The sequence below is a fragment of the Artemia franciscana genome, chromosome 4 (assembly GCF_032884065.1).
Source record: "Artemia franciscana chromosome 4, ASM3288406v1, whole genome shotgun sequence".
Taxonomy (NCBI): domain Eukaryota; kingdom Metazoa; phylum Arthropoda; class Branchiopoda; order Anostraca; family Artemiidae; genus Artemia; species Artemia franciscana.
Genome location: NC_088866.1, coordinates 1,690,513 through 1,717,035, shown reverse-complemented (window position 1 = coordinate 1,717,035; position 26,523 = coordinate 1,690,513). Strand labels below are relative to the sequence as shown.

Genomic DNA, 26,523 nt, shown 5'->3' with positions numbered 1-26,523 from the left:
GTCTTCAACGCTAAGAAACAAAGATAAAATCTGAAATAACCTAAAATTAAACAAATCTATAAAAAAAAAATACAATATCTACACACAAAATTGTTGCTACCGTTATTGAGCAGTACAGAAGCGAAACAAACTTACTTCAATGAAAACACTGAAGTGACTGGATGAAAATAAAAGAAAATGAATATGAAATAAAATAAAAGAAAAGAAAATGAATATGAAATATAATATGAAGGAAAACACAAACTGAAACGACGTGGATATTTCACCAGGCGTCTTCAACGCTAAGAAACAAAGATAAAATCTGAAATAACCTAAAATTAAACAAATCTATAAAAAAAAAATACAATATCTACACACAAAATTGTTGCTACCGTTATTGAGCAGTACAGAAGCGAAACAAAGTTACTTCAATGAAAACACTGAAGTGACTGGATGAAAATAAAAGAAAATGAATATGAAATAAAATAAAAGAAAAGAAAATGAATATGAAATATAATATGAAGGAAAACACAAACTGAAACGACGTGGATATTTCACCAGGCGTCTTCAACGCTAAGAAACAAAGATAAAATCTGAAATAACCTAAAATTAAACAAATCTATAAAAAAAAAATACAATATCTACACACAAAATTGTTGCTACCGTTATTGAGCATTACAGAAGCGAAACAAAGTTACTTCAATGAAAACACTGAAGTGACTGGATGAAAATAAAAGAAAATGAATATGAAATAAAATAAAAGAAAAGAAAATGAATATGAAATATAATATGAAGGAAAACACAAACTGAAACGACGTGGATATTTCACCAGGCGTCTTCAACGCTAAGAAACAAAGATAAAATCTGAAATAACCTAAAATTAAACAAATCTATAAAAAAAAAATACAATATCTACACACAAAATTGTTGCTACCGTTATTGAGCAGTACAGAAGCGAAACAAAGTTACTTCAATGAAAACACTGAAGTGACTGGATGAAAATAAAAGAAAATGAATATGAAATAAAATAAAAGAAAATAAAATGAATATGAAATATAATATGAAGGAAAACACAAACTGAAACGACGTGGATATTTCACCAGGCGTCTTCAACGCTAAGAAACAAAGATAAAATCTGAAATAACCTAAAATTAAACAAATCTATAGAAAAAAATACAATATCTACACACAAAATTGTTGCTACTGTTATTGAGCAGTACAGAAGCTAAATAAAGTTACTTCAATGAAAACACTGAAGTGACTGGATTAAAATGAAAGAAAATGAATATGAAATTAATTATTTTGCTGCGAAATAATCCTCTTGCTTCCTTCTACTGCCGCAATTCTCCTAGGTCTTGTATTTAATCTAGTCCCCTGGTGATTTTGTAAAACATTATTACCCTTATTAGCTATTGGTTCATTTTTAAGAAGAATGTTATAAATCGAGTCAATATTTAAATTACCTTATTTCTATTTATTGAAAGACTTGCAAGAACATATTTTTATTTTTATTTCAATTACTTTCTTGGCCCACTGTGCATAGAAACGTTGTAAAAATGGCAAGGCCGTATCCAGTGGGGTGGGGGAGGGGGTTGATCCCTCCTCCCCCAGAAATGTTTGTCTAATTTGCAAAACAGTAAAAAAATGGATATAAAAAATTTATGTGTTTTTTAGGTTATTTGTTTATCCCCCCCCCCTCGGAAAAACTCTTGGATACGACTCTTGAAAAATAGCCTTGTTTGGTCCTAGACATCTATCTGGAACTATTTCCAAATATATGTAGATGTATGTATATACAAATATCAGTGAGGTCCATGCCCAAATTGTTGTGTCTCTGCTTGATCTAAAAAACACCGAAAAGGTTATGCCACATATTTCACCTTATTTGCGTTTTGTGACTTGAAACTTCTCCCAAAACAGGCACATAAATTTTAAGGTTCCCCCAATCCTCATTTTATAATTTGAAATTTTCTAAGATTTTTCTTTAAAAAGTTTTTGGTTTCGGGAACAATACCGTATTTTATCAGTGTTGTTGCGTCGAACTGTGAAAGTAAATAAGTAAAACTAATTATTTAAATATGATAACGCTTTTCGTTTGTAAAATATAAACAATAGCGATCAGTTGGCATCCAGAGGCAACTACACCATCAAGAAAAAGCTACCCCTTTTTAAAGTGTACGGCGTCGTGTGTTTTTGCGTATTTTTGGCTGGTTTTAGATTGTTTTTTTTTAATTGCCCCCCCCTCTGAATCAAAAACTGCATATGGAGTTATTATTCAGTTAAAAATTGGACTCCTTTTTTTCCTAATTTCTTAACATATGTAACGGTTATGGAAGTTTTCATTTAACCATTTGAAGAATCATATTTCATTTTCACTATACTTGGTACTTTAAGAGGTTGATTACAAACTTTTCTGATCGCATATGCGTCAATACTGACTTGGATCCAATTGGTTACCGATGCTTAAAATATAATTCCTGGTGGAACAGTATCTAATCGCTTTGTTTCAAAATCTCTATGGAATATCGACGGAATGTTGATATTCTACATTGGGATGTTTCTCTATTGAAGTTCCCACATGCTGTGTTCTGTGGAAAGCCGCAGCGATTTATGGATTGCGGACGATTTTTCGCCAGGATTTTCTGGAATAACGCCAATCTTGCATTCATTGAAATTCTCCAACGCGTGCAAGAAACGTGCTCAGGAATAGTTAATTATTAAAAACGGATTGCGCTGAAAATTTGATTATTTCTTTTATATTTTCTTGCAATTCGTGAGATTTTATTGATTTCTAGCTTACCCGTCACGCGTTGCTACGTTTTCAAACGAAAAGAAATTCAAGGAAAGTCACCCCTGGAGATCCCCCCAGAAAATGTCCTTGTGAAAATTATCGCCACGGACAAACCCCCCCCCCCCCGAAAAATTCCCCCGTTACATGTGCAAAGAGTCAAGAAAAGACATGCAAATCAAATTCATTTTAATTTGGAAAATCTCATCCTCCGTGGAATCCCCTCCTGACAATGCCCCCTGGAAATTTTCTCCATCTGTAAAACATCGATGGTATTTTTAAACTTGAAAAATGCCTGAAAAATGGGTTGGATTGAGCCTATCAAATTAAAGAAACTGCTGAATACCAAATTCAGAGGATTTATTGAAAAATAAATAGTATAATTCCGGAAGTATGTTAGATGACAGAATTTATAGTAAACAAACCCGCTATTTGAATATGCATAAAATGTGATTAATGTGACCGGAAGGGACTGTCATGTATTTGTGTTATGGGTCTCTAATTTCAGTCAGCGTGAAAAGAACCAAGACGATCTTGGTAAGGGGGAACAAAAATTTTTTTTACCTGAAACATTAGCGATTGGATCAGTAATGTAGTAGTGCATAAAGGACAGACAGATATGTATTAGATTTACACACACATATATATATATATATATATATATATATATATATATATATATATATATATATATATATATATATATATATATATATATATGTATATATATATATATATATATATATATATATATATATATATATATATATATATATATATATATATATAAATATATATATATTTATAAAATATATATATATATATATATACATATATATATATTTATATATATATATATATATATATATATATATATATATATATATATATATATATATATATATATATATATATGTATATATATATATATGGCCTTACCCAGGATTTTTGTTCGGGGGGGGGGTACAATAAATTCTTGCCGTGGACTTAGTCTAACGATCAACCGTGGAGACCGTCAGTCCGCCCCTTGCGAATGAGGACACGTCCACTAGGCATACTTTTGTATCTTTAAGGAGATATATTTTTCTTTTTACAGTAATGGAGTAGCAAACCAATTATTTGAGTATTTATATACTTAATATATATATACAGAGCCAACCAAGTGTTTTCGTCAAGTCAACCAGCTATTTACAAAACGAAATCTAAACGATGGTTTTTCTTCCCTGTAAAAACGTGTTGGGCTTTTCCGCGGCGGACATTAATGTCACTATGGATGGCGAGCAGGGCTAAACCATTCAGCCTTTCTTGTCCCGTTGAATTTATTAGCCATCGTTTTAATCTTCTAAGTGTAGAGAAGCTCTTTGGAGTAGCAGTACTGAGGCAACATATGCAAGGACAGTCAATAGAAGAGAAATATCTGGAAAAGAAGAAGGTTCAGACTTTCTTTTCCCAAAAATCGGAAAAGTATATGCAATATCTGGAGTCCAAGGACTCTTGAGCAGACGAAGTTTGGACGCTGTGTCGAGTGATGAAGAATTGTGGATAAACCGTCCGATGTCGTTTGGAACCAAATAAGATTAGGTAATAGCGTGCTGTGAAGTAACTGTGTCGAGTGGACTGGAATGTGAAACAAGTTTAGCGTCCTTGAGTTTAACCTGAGCATCAGCAACCCCTTCCGTGTTATTTAAGCCCGCAGGGGCAGATGAACAACCCGCAGGTGACCCGCAAACTTCGCTATTAGAAATAATTAGCCTTCTTTTGTACGATTCGGACAAAAATTTTGGGAAACCCGCCCCCCTGGGTATGGCCTTGTATATATATTCAGATAGCAGAAATAGAAGTCTAACAGCAGCCTATGGATTGAAACTTATCTTCTGCAATGTAAGTCTAGGGTTTTTATCGATTTTTCTGCGTCATGCCATGCCAGTTCAAATTGAGCGTTCCGTCCATCTGATGCATGTTCAGGTCGATTAGAATGATTCTTTGAGAAACTAAGCTCTCCTCTATGCCAATAGGCAGTATGTCCCACGCCACTAGAATATTGGAAATTAAGGGCTGTGACTTATTCGAAAATGTCTCCATTTTAAAATTTGGAATACCTATGTAATGTTAGTTCAAAACTTTAGTAGTTGATTAAATACTAGCCTAGGACAATTTCTTCTGGTTCTAATTTCTTCAAAACAACATGGTAGGATAGTTCTTTCAGCGTTCAAGTTCTCTTCAACAATAGCAGACAGTATGCCCAGATCTTTAAACAGCTGGTCTTCGCAATATATCCATTTTCAAGTTAGGGTGAAGAATCGCTTTCAGAGTATTTCATTTTTGACTGAAATCTGTGGCTAAAAGACTTAATAGAATACAAAAAGAAATAATAATAACGTAGATGAAGAAGAGAAGAGGATACAGGGAGAGGAAACCGATAGTAAAGCTCATGTACCTAGAAAGGAAACTTACTTTTTCCAAAAATTTCAAAACAAAGGGATTTCGTGATATTTTCCCCTTAGGCTAATGTACTTCTGAGTATCATGAGATTTCTGAAGGGGGGAGGGGTATAAAAAGAACTTGGGGTGTTTAGCAGAATTGTAAAGATTACGGAAGATGGTTTGGCTATAGCCTTTAGTCATACTAGTCCAAGAAAAATGCTGGCAAGTAAATGCCGATGATCTGAAAAGGATCTGCTAATGTGTGAAGGACGAATGGCAAAGTCTAATGACTCAGAAACGTTTCATTCTTTTGATTGGCTTAAAATTTCATGTTGAAGAACCAATTAGGAATAATTTTGACTTTTTTTTTCTTTCCACTGTTTAAAAATACACATTAAAACTAATCAGGTTTTTAAAAGGTGGAGTTATTAGCTGCTCTTTCTGACGTATGGTTAAGGAGTAATGTGACTGGTCTAAGAAAATACGTCACATACAGAAGACGAAGAAAATTAAAGCACACTATTTATCATGGAATTACGGGAAAATAAAAGTCTGTGTCTTTTTCTCTTTGATTCTGCTAGCTAACGAAATTTTAGCTTTTCTTGGGAATATCTGTATCTTTTCCCTTGTTAGAGATAGGGCGCAGGGTTAGCCAACCCCTCCCCCCTCCTAGCTGACTGTCCTTCGCCTTCTAATGTTTTAATTTTATTGTGGCTATGTCTTCGATTCTAAAATACGACCCTACCTATAAGATTAAAACACTTTCCCCACAAAAGAAGAATTGGAGGTAGCAGCACCACATGCTGTGACGAGTCCTGCTCCGTCGGTTGGTGACATCAGCAACATTGCTAGATGTGCCCTTTTTGTTTACCTAACCTTGATTGAAACAATATTTGTTGTATCATTTCCGTTCAACCTCGTAACTTGAAGCTGCAATTGCATTCCTCTACCCCCCCCCCCCCCTATTTTGAGCTAGGAGTATATTTGAATGTGCGACAACTAGACTTAGTGCAGTGTAACTGGCGTAATTCGAAAGATGTTTTGGGAAGTTATTTTGTCAAACTGAGTTTCATCTATTTATTTGAAAACCGTTGTGCGGGCAAAAATTCAGAATACAGACAAAAGAAAAGCAAAAGAAATCCAGAACACACTACACTAATGGAAACGATAATGCTAACGTTAATGTGCGTCAAATTAAAGCTAATAACGTTAAAATTGTCATGCTATATCCTTACCTTAAGCCTTAGGTCCGCTTGTGCCCCCATATACACCCAGAGCATCAGGAAGGAGCCTCCAATTTTCTAGGAAGTTTGTTGCTGCCAGTATATCCTCCCATCCTGAGGCTGGATTGAGGTGTTCAGGTTTCGCAGATCTATCTGGTACGTTTGACATTTGGTGTTTCTGGGTCTTACTCTGCGGCGTGTACGCGATGGCTGCCAGTGAAGCGCTGCATTTGCTAGTCGAGGATTGTCCACACTTAGTACTTGGCCAAAGTATCTCCATCGGTGGACTCTTTTAACGTCTTTCACAAAAGGTTGATCCGTCTTGGCGCGAATTGACTGGTTGGTTATCCTCTGCTGCCAGTGGATGTCAAAAATTCTTCTGAGACACGTGTTCTCGAAAGCTAAAATTCCCCTCTCCTGGTTTTAAGTGTTAGGTTTCTGCTGCTTAAAGTAGAACTGGTTTGACGTTGCTATTAAATAGTCCCAATTTCAGCCGTAGAAAGAAGCTTTGAGATGGCCTAATTTTCCGTAGTCTATCGAAGGCTCCGTAGGCTTGACCCATTCTTGGGAGCACTTCTTCTATGGTTGATTTTGCAGTTTCAGTTATGCTTCCTATATATTGGGAAAAGGAAGAAAAACCGAAAAAAAGTACAACTTTCTCTGGTTATATTAACGTTATAGTCGTCAGAACGTAAAAACCTTAAAGCTGTCACACTAGATCAGGTGGTCCAATCCATTTTACCATACTTCGCTTTCTTCTTTTTTTTGTTTTCATCTTTTTTTTACACTAGGCTGTTCAAAAACTAAATTAGACAAAAGAAAGTGAAAAAAAATCAGTTTTTATACCTAATCGTAAAATCCAATGGGGAAAATTAATATTAATAGTCGTTAAATTTATTAACATTAATTACGTATAAACGTTAATTGTCGTTAGTTCAACGTTAACAAACGTTAAACTTGTCGCGTTAGATCAGATGATCCAATCCATTTTACCGTGACTCGCTTTCTTTTTTTTCTATTTTTCTCTTTTTACACGTGGCTGAACAAAAACTAAAACAAAAGAAATTATGAGAAAAATCAGTCTTTATGGCCAACGTAAAATCGAATTGAGAGAAGCTGCACATAAATTTAAATGAGAAGTGGTCTTATTTACATGTTTAATTTATTTACTCATTTTTTAAATTTTACAAATTAGTGGTTACGTTCATTAGTTGTGCATGAACAGACTAACTGCTTTTATTGTTGCTACTTGTATTAAAATGCCTTTAGTACTGGCACTGTTATTTTATTTATTTTACTAGTTTTTCATAAAGAGCATAAATAAACATTAAAAGTTTGTTTTTTAAGAAGTCTTAACAGTGTTGTCAATCAAGGCTTTATCGTGGAGGGTTACAGGGTTTGAACCCTCCCCCTCACGGAGTTTTCGTCCCACTCGTAAAAATGTAACTAAAATACATGTAAACAAATTTTGATACGTTTTAAAGTTTTTGGTAACACTCTCCCCCTCAAAAAATATCCCTCCTTGAACAATTTTGGGGGTAGGGGGGAAATAGGCTAGTCAAGTATATGAGACATGGAAATGTTGCAATAGTGAATATACCATCTAATGTTTGGGAGTGTGTGCGTATATTTTTTCCTGTGTATTGTAAAGTAAGCTGAAAGAGCAAGAAGAAACGCGGAAATCTATACAGACAAATTTGGGGAAGATGCTAATGGACAGTAACCAGGGCTATATCCAGGATTTTTTTTGGGTGGGGGGGGGGGGGTAAAAAATTTAAAAACGTATCAAAAATCTGTTTATATATATTTTTTTACATTTTTACGAGCCAGGCAAACATTTGGGGGATGGTGGGGGGGTATATTTTTTCTTGTGTACTGAAAATTAAGCTAATCTAATTAAGCAAAAAAGGTGAAAAGTTACGCAGAAAAATTCAGAACGATGCTAATGGACATGTCATCGCTGTTAGGCTAAAAGTCGGATCTGACGTGTTATAATTTCTGAAACAGTCGCCAAAAACCGTTTGGTAAACTGTATTTAAAGGAAAGGTCAGGAATGTATATTCATCTCAGAGGCGGTTTTGGGAGGCAGAGGTGGCACTTTCCCCGGGTGCGGAAATTTTAGGGGCACCATATTCCAAATAAATAATCTAACGGTCATAATCACTTTTTAGTTTCTGAAATTTATTTTTATGAAAATAGAGTTGAGGACACAGTTAACATATGAAAATACTTAATTAATTATTAAAATAAATTAAAAAATAATCAGATAATAATAAAGAAAATATTTAAATTAAAATAATTTATAATAGTCAAATAATTTAAATATTAAACTGAAAATTGTGAATAAATAATATATTAATAGTTAATAATAGTTAATAAATTGAAAATAGTTTCGTTACTAAATGAAAATTTTGTTAAAATTTGGCCTGAAAATTTTGTGGGAGACAGGGGAGAAGAGTTAATCAAGATTTTTTTCCGGGCGTAAGAGAGTCCAGGACTGCCACTGATTCAATCATGCTTGGACCCTCCTGTTCTACGCTGTCTCGGTGTTCCTCCCTTTGAGAACAGCTTAGAAACCAGTTTTTGGCATATACATCAGAAGTATGAAAACGCCAGATATGATATTACGTAACAGCGACGAAACGTCCAGTATAAATTAAAAAAATTTAAACCTGGAATGTCACGTCATGGTAACAAGCGTATGAGGGTAAATTCGCGAGAGATGAAGGCCCAAGCTATCGATTAACTGTAGCAGGTGGCAGGAGATTGTGTCAGGTTATATTTGTGAGATCCGGAAGGCCAGGTCCGTTTGAGTGAGTCCCAGTCCCAGGAAAAAGAAGGGAGGTGATAAAATGGTGGCCTCATCGGATTTTTGATAGCATTAAGAAACCCAAGACCTGGTAGGTACCCATGATTTTATTTCGGAAGAGGGAGGAAAATTAAAAAAAAGAAATATTAAAATGAGCAATTTTTTTAAATGTGGGAAATTAATTGGAACATTTTAGTAATCGTAAGATTTGAAGGGGGTCTGTGCAAAGTGCCATGGATATGGTTGTTGCCATTGACTGATTATCAGTTGCCTGTTTCAATAAGATTCATTTGCAAGTTGAACTGTCTCAAGCCCTGATGGGCTGAACAAGCTCATGCAAATATAAATAAGGAAAAAAAATGATCAATATCGATTATGTTGACTTATTTATGCTTACGCTCTGTAAGCTTGATGTATGATAGTTCATGCGTAAACTTGGTCTTCATGAATGTCAATCAATTATATAAGAAAATTGCGCAATAATCTATATTCAGTTTATTATCTAATATATGTTCTGGTCCATTTAGAACCCATTATCCTAATTCGAGAACCGATAAAGGTGTTTTCTTAATTTTAAAACTGTTAAAAATCGTGCGCTGTTTCCTATAAACTTCAGATTGTGTGTAAAATGACTGACCTACATTGTAATACTATTATTGTAGCGTTCTCGAGCCCCTGTCCTCCTTATTTCAGCATTTTTAATTCTACAAACTGGGTAACAAGCTTGGTTTTAAATAAATTTGCTAAGTGTGAACATATAATGATTAACAAGTTGACTTCCTTTCTCAATTTTATAACTGTTGAAAAGTCATTCGTTTTTTCGATATTTCAGGTTGTAAATAATTTGTCTGGCCTACTACCTTTTACTGTTGCTTACCCTAGCTCTCCCTCTCTATCATTGCCTGTCTTCTCTCCAAACTAGATCTTAAGCGTAGATTAAATAAAAAAAACAGTTCTTTAACTGCAAGTAAGGAGCGACATTAAAACTTAAAACGAACAGAAATTATTCCGTATTTGAAAGAGATTGTCCCCTCCTCAACGCCTCGCTCTTTACGCTAAAGTTTGACTCTTTGTCACAAATCTACTTCTTAAAACAATAAAAACTTTAGCGTAAAGAGTGAGGTGTTGAGGAGGGGTCAACCCATTCATATACGGAATAATTTCTGTTCGTTTTAAGTTTTAATGTTTCTCCTTACTTGCAGTTAAAAATCTTGTTTTTTATTTAATTTCTGAACGTTTTTTAGTTATTGTATGTTTTGATTTTGGCTCACCGCACATAAATAATTAAAGCAAAATATGCATTTTAATTTGTTTGGCTAAATGGCTTTCTCATAGTTTCGATCGGACAATTTTGATAAAAAAAAGGGGTGGGGGAGGAGGCCTAGTTGCACTCCAATTTTTGGTCACTTAGAAAGGCAACTAGAACTTTTAATTTTTTTACGAACGTTTTTATTAGTAACTAGCTGTTGGGGTGGCGCTTCGCGCCACCCCAACACCTAGTTGGTGGGGGCGCTTCGCGCCCCCCCCAAGCCCCCCCGCGCGCGTAAGTCGTTACGCGCCATAATAGTTACGCGCCATTGTAGTTGTGTCCCTATGTCCCACCTGTGAATATAGATATATATATATATATATATATATATATATATATATATATATATACGTAAAACTTGCGAATATACAACATTCTTTGCTGTCCCATTGTCTTTGCATATAAATAGATTGTCAGGTTTACCGACTCTTGAACATGCAACATATAATGGTCCATGGGAAAACAATCTGTATTCAGATCTATACCTCATGATTCTAATGATTGCCCTTGAGCTTTGTTGATGGTGATTGCTAATCGACCATTCCCTGTCCCGGTGTCCCGGTCGTCATTTATATCCCCCTGTTTCCCCCGGTGTCCCCGTTGTAGTTGTGTCCCTGTGTCCCGGTCGTCATTTATATTCCCTGTGTCCCGGTCGTCATTTGTATCCCGGTGTCCCGGTCTGTATATACATTCGTTTTTTAGTTTTGTTTTTCTCCTTTATTTTTTTCCTTTTTTTTCTTTTTTAGCTTATTTAGATTTTTAGATTTTTTAGTTTTTTTATTAGTTTTTAGTTTTTTTTTCTTTTTAGTTTTTTTGTCCCGGTCGTCATTTATATCCCCCTGTTTCCCCCGGTGTCCCCGTTGTAGTTGTGTCCCTGTGTCCCGGTCGTCATTTATATTCCCTGTGTCCCGGTCGTCATTTGTATCCCGGTGTTCCGGTCTGTATATACATTCGTTTTTTAGTTTTGTTTTTCTCCTTTATTTTTTTCCTTTTTTTTTTCTTTTTTAGTTTATTTAGATTTTTAGATTTTTTAGTTTTTTTATTAGTTTTTAGTTTTTTTTTCTTTTTAGTTTTTTTGTAGTTTTTACCTTCTTTTTAGTTTTGTTAGTTTTTTTTTTTACTTATGTCCTGGTCGTCATTTATACTCCCTGTGTCCCGGTGCTTTGTTGATTGCTAATCGAACATTCCTTTTGTCCTGGTCGCTTTCTCTTTGAGTGTCGTCATTTATTTTTTTCTTTTTTAGTTCTTTTAGTTTTTACCTTTTTTAGTTTTTTTTAGTTTTTTAGATGAAAATTTTTTTTAGTTTTTTCCTTTTTTTCTTTTTAGTTTTTTATTGGTTTTTACCTTTATTTTAGCTTATTTTTCAGTTTTTTCCTTTTTTTTATTTTTTTTTTATTTTTTATTTTTTTTTAGTTTTTTACCTTTTTTTAGTTTTTTTAGTTTTTTTAGTTTTTTTAGTTTTTTCAGTTTTTTTTTTAGTTTTTTATTGGTTTTTACCTTTATTTTAGCTTATTTTTCAGTTTTTTCCTTTTTTTTATTTTTTTTATTAGTTTTTAGTTTTTTAGTTTTTTACCTTTTTTTAGTTTTTTTAGTTTTTTTAGTTTTTTAGCTTTTTTATTTTTTTTATTAGTTTTTAGTTTTTTTTTGTAGTTTTTGCCTTTTTTTAGTTTTTTTTAGTTTTTTAGCTTTTTTATTAGTTTTTAGTTTTTTTTGTAGTTTTTGCCTTTTTTTAGTTTTTTTAGTTTTTTAGCTTTTTTATTTTTTTTATTAGTTTTTAGTTTTTTTTTGTAGTTTTTGCCTTTTTTTAGTTTTTTCAGTTTTGACGTCACCTGATCCAGTTTTTTCAGGTGACGTCACCTGATCAACGATCCACAGATCCACAGACAACTTATTTTTATATATATAGATAGTTTTTTTTTTTTTTACTTATGTCCTGGTCGTCATTTATACTCCCTGTGTCCCGGTGCTTTGTTGATTGCTAATCGAACATTCCTTTTGTCCTGGTCGCTTTCTCTTTGAGTGTCGTCATTTATTTTTTTCTTTTTTAGTTCTTTTAGTTTTTACCTTTTTTAGTTTTTTTTAGTTTTTTAGATGAAATTTTTTTTTAGTTTTTTCCTTTTTTTCTTTTTAGTTTTTTATTGGTTTTTACCTTTATTTTAGCTTATTTTTCAGTTTTTTCCTTTTTTTTATTTTTTTTTTATTTTTTATTTTTTTTAGTTTTTTACCTTTTTTTAGTTTTTTTAGTTTTTTTAGTTTTTTTAGTTTTTTCAGTTTTTTTTTTAGTTTTTTATTGGTTTTTACCTTTATTTTAGCTTATTTTTCAGTTTTTTCCTTTTTTTTATTTTTTTTATTAGTTTTTAGTTTTTTAGTTTTTTACCTTTTTTTAGTTTTTTTAGTTTTTTTAGTTTTTTAGCTTTTTTATTTTTTTTATTAGTTTTTAGTTTTTTTTTGTAGTTTTTGCCTTTTTTTTAGTTTTTTTTTAGTTTTTTAGCTTTTTTATTAGTTTTTAGTTTTTTTTGTAGTTTTTGCCTTTTTTTAGTTTTTTTAGTTTTTTAGCTTTTTTATTTTTTTTATTAGTTTTTAGTTTTTTTTGTAGTTTTTGCCTTTTTTTAGTTTTTTCAGTTTTGACGTCACCTGATCCAGTTTTTTCAGGTGACGTCACCTGATCCACGATCCACAGATCCACAGACAACTTATTTTTATATATATAGATAGTTTTTTTTTTTTTACTTATGTCCTGGTCGTCATTTATACTCCCTGTGTCCCGGTGCTTTGTTGATTGCTAATCGAACATTCCTTTTGTCCTGGTCGCTTTCTCTTTGAGTGTCGTCATTTATTTTTTTCTTTTTTAGTTCTTTTAGTTTTTACCTTTTTTAGTTTTTTTTAGTTTTTTAGATGAAATTTTTTTTTAGTTTTTTCCTTTTTTTCTTTTTAGTTTTTTATTGGTTTTTACCTTAATTTTAGCTTATTTTTCAGTTTTTTCCTTTTTTTTAGTTTTTTTTTATTTTTTAGTTTTTTACCTTTTTTTAGTTTTTTTAGTTTTTTTAGTTTTTTAGCTTTTTTACTTTTTTTATTAGTTTTTAGTTTTTTTTGTAGTTTTTGCCTTTTTTTAGTTTTTTCAGTTTTTTTTTTTAGTTTTTTATTGGTTTTTACCTTTATTTTAGCTTATTTTTCAGTTTTTTCCTTTTTTTTTAGTTTTTTTTAGTTTTTAGTTTTTTTAGTTTTTTACCTTTTTTTAGTTTTTTTAGTTTTTTTAGTTTTTTAGCTTTTTTATTTTTTTTATTAGTTTTTAATTTTCTTTGTAGTTTTTGCCTTTTTTTAGTTTTTTTAGTTTTTTAGCTTTTTTATTAGTTTTTAGTTTTTTTTTGTAGTTTTTGCCTTTTTTTAGTTTTTTTAGTTTTTTAGCTTTTTTATTTTTTTTATTAGTTTTTAGTTTTTTTTGTAGTTTTTGCCTTTTTTTAGTTTTTTCAGTTTTGACGTCACCTGATCCAGTTTTTTCAGGTGACGTCACCTGATCCATCCACAGATCCACACACAGACAACTTATTTTTATATATATAGATAAATATACGTAAATTACGAATTAACTTACGTAACAAAATTCTATATTTGTATTTTTTCATTACGTATATGGGGGGTTTCTCCCCCTCGTCAGTAACTTGCTCTTTATATTAAAGCTTCAATTTGGTCCCAATTATTTAAAAATGACCCCTGAATCACAAAGGCCGTAGAATAAATAGTTGAAATTACTAAAAACACTTTAGCGCAGAGAGTGAGGTATTGTAGAGGAGACAAACCCCCTTATATATGTAATAATTTCTGTTCGTCTTAGGTTCTAATGATGCTCCTTACTTCCACCTGTAAAAACTGTTTTTTATTTATTTATTTTCTTATTGTTTTTTTAAATAATGCTAGAAAATCCTGCGGCCCCTTCATGGAAATTTTCGTTCCTCATGATAATTTCTTCCATGGAAAGATCCTCCCACGTAACCCCCTCCTCCCGACACCCCTTTAAAGTGAAAAAGTCCCCCTGAAAACGTCTGTACACGTCCCAATAACTATTACTATATGTAAACAATGGTCAAAGTTTTGTAACTTGCAGCCCCTCCTCCGGTGACTGTGGGGGATTAAGTCGTCCCGAAAGATATAATTATTTGGTTTTTTACTATGCTGAACAAATTGCCTATCTCAAAATTTTGATCCAGTGACTTTGGGAAAAAATGAGCGTGGGCGGGGGCCTAGGTGCCCTCCATTTTTCCGGTCACTTAAAAAGGATACTAAATTTCCCGTTAGAATGAGCCCTCTTGCGACATTCTAGGACCACTGGGTCGATACGATCACCCCTGGGGAAAAGAAAAAAAAATCAAATAAACACGCATCCATGGTCTTCTGGGGAAAAATACAAATTTTCACATTTTTGTTGATAGGAGCTTGAAACTTCTACAGTAGGGCGTTGAATGTGATATACGTTGAAATAACACAAATTTTCTCAGGCTCGTAACTTTTGGAGCGTAAGACTAAACTTGATGAAACTTATATATTTAAAATCAGCATTAAAATGCGATTCTTTTGATGTAGCTATTGTTCTCAAAATTTCATTTTTTAGAGTTTTGGTTTCTATTGAGCCGGGTCGCTCCTTACTACAGTTCGTTACCACGAACTGTTTGATATACGTTTTAATCTGACGAGGCAGGTAGAACTGTTTAACATAGGTAGTAGGTCTGAGAGGTGTATTCATCAACGTTATCATTGAAAAAATGGAGACAAAAAGAAATTAATTGATTTCATGAAAATGAATTAATAGCCGAATTTTTATCCATTACAATTTTCTCTCAAAAAGTGTTTTTTTAGTTTTTCACTAACTAAGGGGGTTGAAAGGGGAATATGCAAAAGGGGGATTTAAACTTCTGGTTAGGAAGTGTCGACCATAGAGATTACAATGGTAGCTTTTTATTCTTTCCAGCTCTTCCACTCTAGAAATATCCACTGAATTGAACGACACTAGATATTGTGATTTCCTTTTAAATGAGCCCTTACCTAATTTTCTGTGGCTATTGTTTTCACTACCATTGGACAGTTTTTCCATGGAGAATAAACAAAAAGAAAAGAAAGCAAAAATATCAGTGCTAACCATGTTAAAAAGTGATTTTCCTTGTTGTTCAAAGTAGGGGGCTGTAAGTCACTAGTTTAAGGAACTTTCCACTGGTGATTCCGATTTTTCTTTTCTTTTTTTTGGGGGGGGGGGGGGGTCCGGCGTATTCCTCCGGTGGAAAATTTTCCCCTCGAAATCTCCTCTTTGAGAATTTTCCCCATATGTAAAACTGAGCAGCCAAAGATAAATTAAGACAAATAAAAATAATGAATAAAAGAGTGATTCTGGGATATTCCACCTATATTCCGAAATTCGTGTAGAATATTTTGCGCAGAACTACACAGTTTTCAGAAAACGCTAATTTCCTGTGCCACAATCTTTTGGGTCACTTAAAAAGAGCTTTAGAACTTTTAATTTTCGTTTGAGTGAGCCCTCTTCTGATCTTCTAGGACCATTAGTTCGATACAATCACCTCTGAAGAAAAAGATGTTGAAATAAACACGCATTTTGCATTTCATTACTGTTTTGCATTTCGAGGGCAGTTTCATTAGAATAATAAGCTTTTCTATAAGTTCTAAACAATTTAGCGTAAATATCGAGGTATTGGAGATGGGGCACCCCCCCCCCCGAATTACTTAATCATTTTTGTTCGTTTTGTTTTATTGCTGCTCCTGAATTTCAGTCGAAAAACACTGCTATTTAATTTCTGATTTTGTTTAACAATCCAGGAAATCTACCCCCCCCCCCCCATCCTCCATGGAAAATCCTCCTTTCCCAATAAAAATTCCTCCACGGAAAGATCCTCCCGCATAGCCCCTCTCCCGACAAATATGTGTACACTTTCCAGTAACCAATACCACATGTAAACAATGAGGAAAGTTCATAGCTTGCATCCCTTCCCCCAGGGACTGTGATAGGTCAAGTCATCCTCTAAGACATAGTTATTAGATGTTTCGACTATGCTGAACAAAATGACTGTCTCAAAATTTTTATCGAACGATTTTGGGAAAAAGAGCCGTGGCAGGGGGCTAGTGGCCCTCCAATATATTTGGTCACTTAAAAAGGGCACTAGAACTTTTTATTTCTGATCAAACGAGCCTCTCCCAATCTTCTACGACCACTGATTCGGCACGTTAAACCCCCTGGGAAAAAAACACAAATGAACACGCATCCGTGATTTTTTTTTTTTGAAATGAAAACTTCCACATTTTCGTATATAGGAGCTTGAAACTTCTCCAGTAGGGTTCTCTGATATGCTGAATCTGATGGTGTGATTTTCATTAAGATTACTTAGTGTTTTGGGGTATTCCCCCTTTTTTCAAAAATTGGGAAAATATTTTCAGGCTCGTAACTTTTGATGGGTAACATTAAACTTGAAGAATTTTATATATTTTGATTAAGCATCGAAATTCCATTCTTTTGATGTATCTATTGTTATCAAGACTCTGTCTCTTAGAGCTTTGATTACAGTTGAGCCGCATTGCTCCTCACTTACAGTTTGTTACCACGAACTGTTTGAATTTTTTTATTGGCTAATTCAGGCTAGTTGAGACAGATAATTTTCCCTAAGGCAAGATAAGACAAGACCTTTTAGTGACAAATTACATGATAAATAATTTTTTAAACTGGACGGCGGGGAGCAAGGCTCGATGTGTCGGCCATAAACAGAGGTAAGTATATGCCGATATAGCAAAAAAAAGAAAACAAACATATAAGGTAGGAGATAACAGGGTAGGCCACCCCAGTACGAGAACACCACAACAAAATTCATACCAATATCTATTATTCATCAATCCCAACATCTAGACAAAGAACTATTTTTGAAATATGTTTTTTCGAAGAAAATCATATCTTGAAACTTGGGGACATTTCCAGTAAATTAGATCTATTTACAATATGAGGAATCTGGTATCTGATTAAGAATCTAGCTCTATCTGATTTAGTTGGGGGAAGGCGATTCTTCTTGGAGCAGACGTGGTGGGCAGGAGAAATAGGAGTCTCAATTATACCAAAAATCATGGAAATATATTGTTGAAGATTGGATATCACGATACCACATTCCTGTATACAAGTCTTTCAGTTGTTTCGGATTATGTATATTGAGAAAAATATATTTGTGGTCTTATGCCACAATATTTGGTGGCCTTAGCTGAATGCCAAGAAGTTCAAATAAACTGAATTTGTATTTTTACTCTGTTATCAAACAGTTCGTGTTAACGAACTGTAGCAAGGAGTGACCCGGCCCAATAGTAACCAAAACTCTAAAAAATGGAATTTTGATACCAATAGCTGCATCAAAAGAATCGAATTTTAATGTTGATTTTAAATATATCAGTTTCATCAAGTTTAGTCTTACCCATCAAAAGTTACGAGCCTGAGAAAATTGGCCTGATTTTGAAATAGGGGAAACACCCCCTAGAATTCTAGAAATCATGATGAAAATCACACCATCAAATACAGCGTATCAGAGAACCCTACTGTAGAAGTTTCAAGCTCCTATCTACAAAAATGTGGAATTTTGTATTTTTTGCCAGAAGGCTGATCACGGATGCGTGTTTATTTGTTTGTTTGTTTTGTTGTTTTTTTTTTCAGGGGTGATCGCATCGACCCAGTTGTCCTAGAATGTTGCGAGAGGGCTCATTCTAACGGAAATGAAAAGTTCTAGTGCCCTTTTTAAGTGACCAAAAAATTGGAGGGCACCTAGGCCCCCTCTCACGCTAATTATTTTCCCAAAGTCAAACGGATCAAAATTCTGAGATAGCCATTTTATTCAGCGTAGTCGAAAAACCTTACAACTATGTCTTTGGGGACGACTTACTCCCCCACAGTCCCAGTGGGAGGGGCTACAAGTTACAAACTTTGACCAGTGCTTACATATAGTAATGGTTATTGGGAAGTGTACAGGCGTTTTCAGGAGGATTTTTTGGTTGGAGGAGGGGTTGAGAAGAGGGGGATAGGCTGGGGGAACTTTTCATCGAGGAATTTGTCATGGAGGAAGAAAATTTCCATGAAGGCAGCGCAGGATTTACTAGCATTATTTAAAAAAAATGAAAAAATAAATATGAAAAGTTTTTTTTTCAGCTGGAAGTAAGGAGCAGCATTAAAACTTAAAACGAACAGAAATTATTACCCATATGAGGGGCTCACCTCCTCCTAATACCCCACTCTTTACGCTAAAGTATTTTTTAGTAATTTCAACTATTTATTCTACGGCTTTTGTGATTCAGGGGTCATCCTTAATGAATTGGGACGAAATTTAAGCTTCAGTATAAAGAGCGAGGTACTGACGAGGGGGCGAACCCCCTCATATATGTTAGAAAATCATGAGAATACAAAATTTCTTTACGTAAGCTAATTTATAAGGTACGTATATCTTTTACTAATGAAAAGATTCGTAAAAAATTAAAAGTTCTAGTTGCCTTTTTAATTAACCACAAAATCGCAGGGTAACTAGGCTTCCTCCCCCGCTCTTTTTTATCAAAATTATGAGAAAGCCATTTAGCAAACAAAAAAAAAATATGCAAATTTCGTTGTAATTATTCCTCTGTGGAGAGCCAAAATCAAAACATGCATTGATTCTAGAACGTTCAGAAACTAAATAGAAAAAAACAAGTTTTTTTTTAACCGAAAGTAAGGAGAGACATTAAAACTTTAAACGGACAGAAATTACTTCGTATATGAAAGGGGGTGCTTCCTTACCAACGCCCCGCTCTTTACGCTGAAGTTTTTTGTTTTAAAAAGAAGAGTTGAGAGAAAGAGTCAAACTTTAGCGTAACGAGCGGGGCGCTGATGAGGAAGCAGCCCCTTTCATATACGAACTAATTTCTGTCCGTTTAAAGTTTTAATGTCACTCCTTACTTTCAGTTAAAAAACTTGTTTTTTTTTATTTAATACTTAAGTAGAGAGCCTTGTGGGCACAATGGGTTATTTATTTATTTTTTCATTTTTTATTGTTAGTTTTATGCCAGGTCACTTCGTATCGAAAGAGTTGTCTTAGAAACTGATTGGAAATTGAAAGGGCTAGTGCCCTTTTTAATAGTCAAAAGTGGTTGGAGGAGAAGTACCCCTCCCCCCCACACCTCACATATTCCTGAAATACAACTTATAGAAATTTTGAGATGATCACTTGTTGTCGTAGAAACTTCGAAAAAGGCTCATTCGATTGGAGATTGAAGGGGCTAGTGCCCCTTTTAGTAGTAAAAAGTGACTGGAGGGGAAGTAAACCCCCCCCATACAAACACCATTTCCTCAAATACATCAGATCAAAATTTTGAGGTAACAATTATGTTCTGCGTAGTTAAAAGGTTTGGAAATAACGTCTTTGAGTATGACAACCTCCCCGCCACCCTCGGGATAAAGGATGTAAGTTTTCCCAGGGGGCGTATAAGGTTTTTATGGATAGGGTGGTTGTATAAAATTCAGAGGAGCTCACTAGATTGACAATCAGAAATTCTAGTATCCTTTTTAGTATTCCTTGATGCTACCTGCGAAACTATGGTAAGGTAAATCTCAAGCACATAGTAAGGCTTAAAAGCTCTGTCAGCGATTCGAATCTAGAAAATAATTTTCAGCCCTTGTAAAGTAAGGACAACGTTTAAGCTTGAAATGGTTAGTTACCGCAAAATGATCGCTATTAGTCTCTAAGCATATCATTGGATCATTCATGTGCATCCTTTCGTGATACTGGCTTATAATTTTGAATCGGTCGTTTTTTTTTTCAATTCATTAAGCTGTATTGATCAGACAAACTTTTAAAGAGATTTCTGATGAGGGGAGGGTATTATTTTGGGGGATCTATAAAAGTCAGAACAGTAGAATTCAGATGATGAAAATTATAAGGAAAACTATTATAAATGACATTTCGGTGTTAACCCCCCCCCCCCCGACATAGGTCTGTTTCCAATTAAGAAGCTTATCTATTTAAACAGGGATTTCAAACTCATTTAAAATATCTTTTTTTTTTTAACTCACTTTCAAATGTGAAGAAGTCGGGGGTGGATAAGGAGACAAGAAGCCTTAATAGCTTTGCGTCTTAATTTGAAAATCATGCTGTAAAATGAAGTTTTAATTTGTGCATACAATTTAGAGGTGTTGGAGAAGGTTTTGTACGCAGGTATTTATTTGGAGGGAGGAATTTGAAAATAAGCTAAAGAAAAGAAAATCGTGTTTATTTGTAAAAAACATAAATTATTGGAAAGTCGCGCAACTTTCATATTTCATTATCATATTTCATAGAGTTTGACTTGAACTCTGCCATCCTGCTCCTTTTTCCTTCTCATCCTTCCTCCTTCCAGGTCAGTAAATTTTCATTCATTATTTAATTTAAAACTCTTTCCTTTGTGTCAAAGTCCATTTGTCCCTTGTTGGGTAAGAAAAAAAATAGTGCTAATGCGCTTAATATGCAAAGGTTTCGCTCTGTTTAATTAAACAGTTCTTGGTAACGAACAGTAAGCAAGGAGCGATGCGGCCCAATAGTAACCGAAAATCTAAAAAGTGGAATTGTAATACCAATAGATGTATCGAAAGAATTAACTTATTATGCTGATTCCAAATATGTAAGTTTTATTAAGTTTAGTGTTACCCATTAAAGACTACGAGCCTGAGCAAATTTGCCTAATTTAAAACCCCTTAAAAATACTCCTTAAACAGGGAAATACCCGTTAAAAGTCGAAGAATCTTTCTGAAAATCATTCCATCAGATTCGGCGTAACAGAGAACCTTATTGTAGAGGTGTCAACCTATTATCTGCGAAAATGTGAAATTTTCTAATTTTTTTTTGCCAGAAGAAAGATCACGGATGCGTGTTTATTTGCTGTTTTTTTTTTTTTTTTGTTTTTTTTTAGATGATCGAATTGACCCAGCGGTCCTAGAATATTAGGAGAGGGCTCATTTGAACAGAAGTAAAAGTTCTAGTTTCCGTTTTAAGTGACCAAAGAGATTCTGAGGGTAACTAGGCCCCCTTCCCAACCCTTTTATTCACAAGTCGTCCGATCAAAATTTACAGATAGCCATTGTGTTCATCATAGTTGAAAAACCCAATAGGTATACCTTTGGATGCAGCATAAACCCTCCCCCCAGGCCCCAGGGGATGTGTCCTTAACTTATAAAATTAGTTCATTGATTACGCATACTATTGGTTATTGGGAAGTATGCATACATATTTGGGTGAGGGGGAGGACAAATTTTCTGCTGGGTGGTTTTTTGACGGGAGAAGTTTCGATGGAAGGGAAGTTTCCAGGGGTCGAACTTTTCAGGGGAAGTTTTACAGTGGGGAAATTTGCCATATTTCTATACAAAGTTCTTTTATGTCTTGTTATCTCTTTCCCATCTCAACTTTACGCGTGTAGATGTTAAGGGTAATTTTCTATGTTAAATTTTCACTGGGATTGAATAATCTAGAGAATAATTCCGTGGGAAGGGGTATTTGTCCATGGAGTGCAGCCAGATTTCCTGGGACTGTATAAAAAAAACGATCCGAAATTGAATTCTAAAAAAACTAGTTTTTAAAACTAAAAATAAGGAGTAACATCACAACTCACTACGTATATAAAGGGGGTTGCCCCCTCCTCAACACCTCGCTCTTTACCCTAAAGTGTGTTCTTGGTCCCAATTCTTTAAGAAAGACTCCTGAAACACAAGGGTCATTTAATTAGAACAATGAAAATCATTTTAAGGTCATCAAAAAACTTAAGCTTAAAGAGCGAGGTGTTGAGGAGGGAGCAACCCCCTTCACACATGTAAAAACTTCTGTTCGTTTTAAGTTTTAATATTGCTGCTTACTTTCAGTTGATTTTTTTTATTTAATTTTATATACAGATCAAACGTCTATGATATTTACTGCAGAAAATCATTTAATTATTATCAATTATTGAATTATTATTATTAAATCATTCTTTAATTTTTAATTTATGTTTATTTCGTTAATTAATTTCATTCATTAACTGCGCCCTTTACTTTATTATTAAAACTTCAGAATGATTATAACTGTTAGATTATTTTTTGAATTTTTGAACCCCTAAAATTTCTGCACCTGGGTTAAGTGCCCCCTCTGTCCCTCCGCTGTAACCGTCTCTGAACATGAGCCGGGAATTGTATTATCATCAAGATCAATATGCAATCATTATGTTATATCGGTAGTATAATAATAATCAAAATTCTAACATCATACTTTTATCATTAAAATCATATAATGAGCATATAGATAGATAGATAAGTGTATTTCAAAAACCCGTGGGCCATATACACACAAAAATATAAATAAATAACAAACAAGCAAGGAAATTAACAACAGTACGAACATGCACAAAAAAACAGAATTCAACGCAAAAAGTACCTAATCTAACTACAAAAGAAATTAATCATATAAAACTTTTTCTTCTTATTAAAGATTTATCTATATATACTCCCACTCTAAATATTGTGGTTGGGTTACTATTTTGTAGAATACCCGGAAGCATCAAATTAATCCCATGCAAATAAATTTCCCGTAAATCCAAGATTACCGGGCATTTCCGGAGAAAATGATCCAAGTCTTCATTATCATCTTTACAAAGGGGACAAACATACCGCCTATCAGGACCAACTATCATTTTATTTTTGTCGAACGTTTTTTGCCTGTTCTGGATTGGAAGACAATTTGCCCTAAGCTGAATCCAACGACGTAGAATCGTAACCGGTAAATTAAATTTAAAATAAACTTCCTCCCCAAAACTTGTTTTTGCCTGATTATAATGTTGTAGGGTTGTAGAATCAAGAACCAGCCCTTGCCAATGCTGAATTTCCTGACTCTCTAATATAAATCGTACCTGGCTTTCTAAATTTGTTGGTACATCGCGAGAGCAAAGACCCTTATTCCATAAATAAGGCATTCCTACTTTTTCTAGTAATGATTTAATTTGGGATGGCCACGAGATTTTTAAACCACATTTCAACATCTCTTCATATGCCACTCTTACTAGTCTTATCTTCATTACTCTTAGTTAACTTCAACCAGAATCTAAGCATTAAAATATACCTACGTAGCTTTAAAGAAAACAGGCCCATATCACCTTTCAGAATCTGTGAATGAGTGTCTGATGTAGACCAAACACTCTTTTATAATACTGGAGCTGGAGGGACTCCAGTTGCTGCACCGTTTCTCCACCCCATATCTCTGCTCCATATTCTATCACTGGTAAAATTTTTGTTTTAAATATTCTTTTATGCATTTTTAGGTTTTTGATCCCCATTATCGTTGGGTTTCTAAATATAGCTGACATGGCCACCCTACCTCTCTTAATTATTTCATCAACATGACTCCTTAGGCTTCCATTTTCCGATGAGATAAATCTTAAATATTTTATTCTTTTACTTATAAATAGTTCCTTATTATTAAATTTAAATGTATATTTTTCATCGTCCCCAGCCTTCCTTTTTTTAAAATAACAACTTCGCTCTTTTCAGTATTCAGCCTTAACTTAGCATATATTATATTGCAGATGGACGATAATGGAGATATTCAGTTGATGCAGACAGAATTTTCTGAAAAACTTGGCCCTTTAATGGAGGAGTATCTTCAGAAAAGCAATTCAGTACCAATGTTCATGGGTGCTTTGACTAGCGATCTGTTTAATAGTCAGTTTATGGAAGAAGATACTACCATTATGGATTAACTATAAAGGGTTAATACAGTACCAATGCCAGATTTAACCATCAGCTAAATTAGGAATTATAAATATTGCCATTTAGGTTTTTAGAAGTAACATGTTTTGAATCTTCCATTGAAATTTTCTTGTCCCAGCAGAGTATAATTCAAATTACAAAATTACACTCCCTCCTAGGTTTTTGAGAAATCCATTCCACCCTCAGTATTTTCGTCGCTAGTATTGTGGCTAAATTAATAAATAAAGTAGAAATTTGGGTAATCATAAAAAAAGGTATTATCAGATTTCTTTTTATCAGTTGATAAGTTCAAAATTACTAAAAATCACTTTGGTACAAGAGATGGAGAAGTGTTCCAGTACTATAAAACTTACCAATAAGCTTGCGGTATCCTTTAGCAGTGTGGTTAAATTCTTCAATTGAAATTTGTCTATCCAATAGCGCTCAAATTCACTTTCGGCAGATTCCTTTTAAGTTGTAGGGTTATTTTTAGTTGTAGTAGCTTTAAATACAGTGGCTAATATTTCGCAAAAATTAAAATTAAAGAACACGAAACTAAAATCTAAATAAAAGAAAAGAAAAGAAAATCTTGGGAATAAAACTCGAAAGTTTCAGGGATTGTTTCTCGGACCAAGACAACCTTAAGGGAGCAAAAAGATTTGGTGTATCCATTGGTCAAGTCATAATAGCCTAAAAAGTTTTTGTCTTCAACTCGTTGGATAAAGCTGTCTCTAATTTGTCTTAAAATTTTGTCTTGAGATACTAGCAGTCCTGAATTCCCTGTCAGTGTTATAAGCATAGACACCAGTCATCCGGCTTGGCTGTATTATATGATTCTTGAATACTGCACTTCAAATTCTCCACAAAAAAGAAAACTCCAGCAATAATATGATTTGTCTCTAACATTGTTAGAGAGCAGTTTTTATCTCGACGGTGGAGCCTTTGGTTGCTGGGCCTACAATGCGGGATGTAAAATTCTGCGGATAGCCTTGCTCTTCCATTTTAATGTTTTGTTAAACTCCAATCAAACAATTTTAATTCTATTTTTGAGTCTGCGTAAATTGACATTTTCATTTAGCGGTTTTTGGTTCAAGATTTATGATACTTTGCTATTGTTTTGTGTCAGTTGTAAGGCTGTATCTAGGGAGAGGGGTTGAACCCTACCCCTGAAAAAATACCCCCTCCCGAAAAAAATCATGGATACAGCTCTGGTCAACTATGACTTTTAGGTGCATCTGAAAGGATTTGGTGCCAAAAGTTATCATTTTGTATAAAAATGAGGTATCCCCATTTAATTTGATGCTAGGGCTTAGCAGTAGCCAAAATCCTGCTAACTTAGCTGCATCAATTAACTTGCTATTGCTTATTTTGTGTTTCTTCTTTTCTATTGAATAAAAGCATATTTCATTATTTTTCTGCATTTCTACCTTTTCACAGTATTTTAGTATTTTTTCACCTTCTCCTACATGTTTTTCTTGCAATATATTTTTAGTATATAAAAGATAGGACCTAATAAATTATGTCCTTTTTAATTTGTTTTGCTGAATATATCATAATATATTCTAATTATCAAGGGTCCTAGTTTGTTCCCCTCTGTTCTGATCTAGTATTTAACGATAATATAAAAATACAGATAATATATATTTCAAACAAAAATCATTGAATAATCAACACCCCTAACCCTCATAAAAGCCCAATGGGATGCAAAGAAGAGCCATTTCAAATTTGAAATTGAAAAGAAACCGCTAAGAAAAATTCTTAGCAGAAGATATTATACAACAAGCATTCTAGTTTAGTTGGTTTCATTAATATATATATATATATATATATATATATATATATATATATATATATATATATATATATATATATATATATATATATATATATATATATATATATATATATATATATATATAGATATATGTATCAGACCTATTAGCTACATCTCATAGTCCAGGAAATTTGTGTAAAAAAGGGCCGAACCCGAAACAAATTGCAAGAGAAATGATTCTTCGACTACCCGACTCAGAAAAATACGCTGATTCCAAATATGCAAAGTTTGGTGATTTAGCTGTCTTACAAATATGATTTTTTTTTTTTTTTTTTTTTTTTAGGTTGATGTTGATTTTGAGGGGTTGGAATTTGTGTTTCCATATATAGGCGTATAGCAATAAAATTAATATCTAGAATAGGGCACTTGATCACGGTGATTATGAAAATCATCTTTATTTGAACGTAAAATTAAAACTTACATCTA

At 33.5% G+C, this 26,523-nt stretch overlaps 1 protein-coding gene across 1 annotated transcript in view; it reads left to right on the top strand.

The window, feature by feature from the left end:
* Window positions 1-25,673, top strand: part of LOC136025842 (mitotic spindle assembly checkpoint protein MAD1-like) — a 116,080-nt gene extending 90,407 nt beyond the window's left edge. The window contains exon 12 of the mRNA XM_065701857.1: window positions 24,101-25,673. Coding sequence (XP_065557929.1) covers window positions 24,101-24,274 — 174 coding nt within the window. The 3' untranslated portion in view covers window positions 24,275-25,673. The remainder of the gene's footprint in view (window positions 1-24,100) is intronic.
* Window positions 25,674-26,523: the final 850 nt, after the last annotated feature.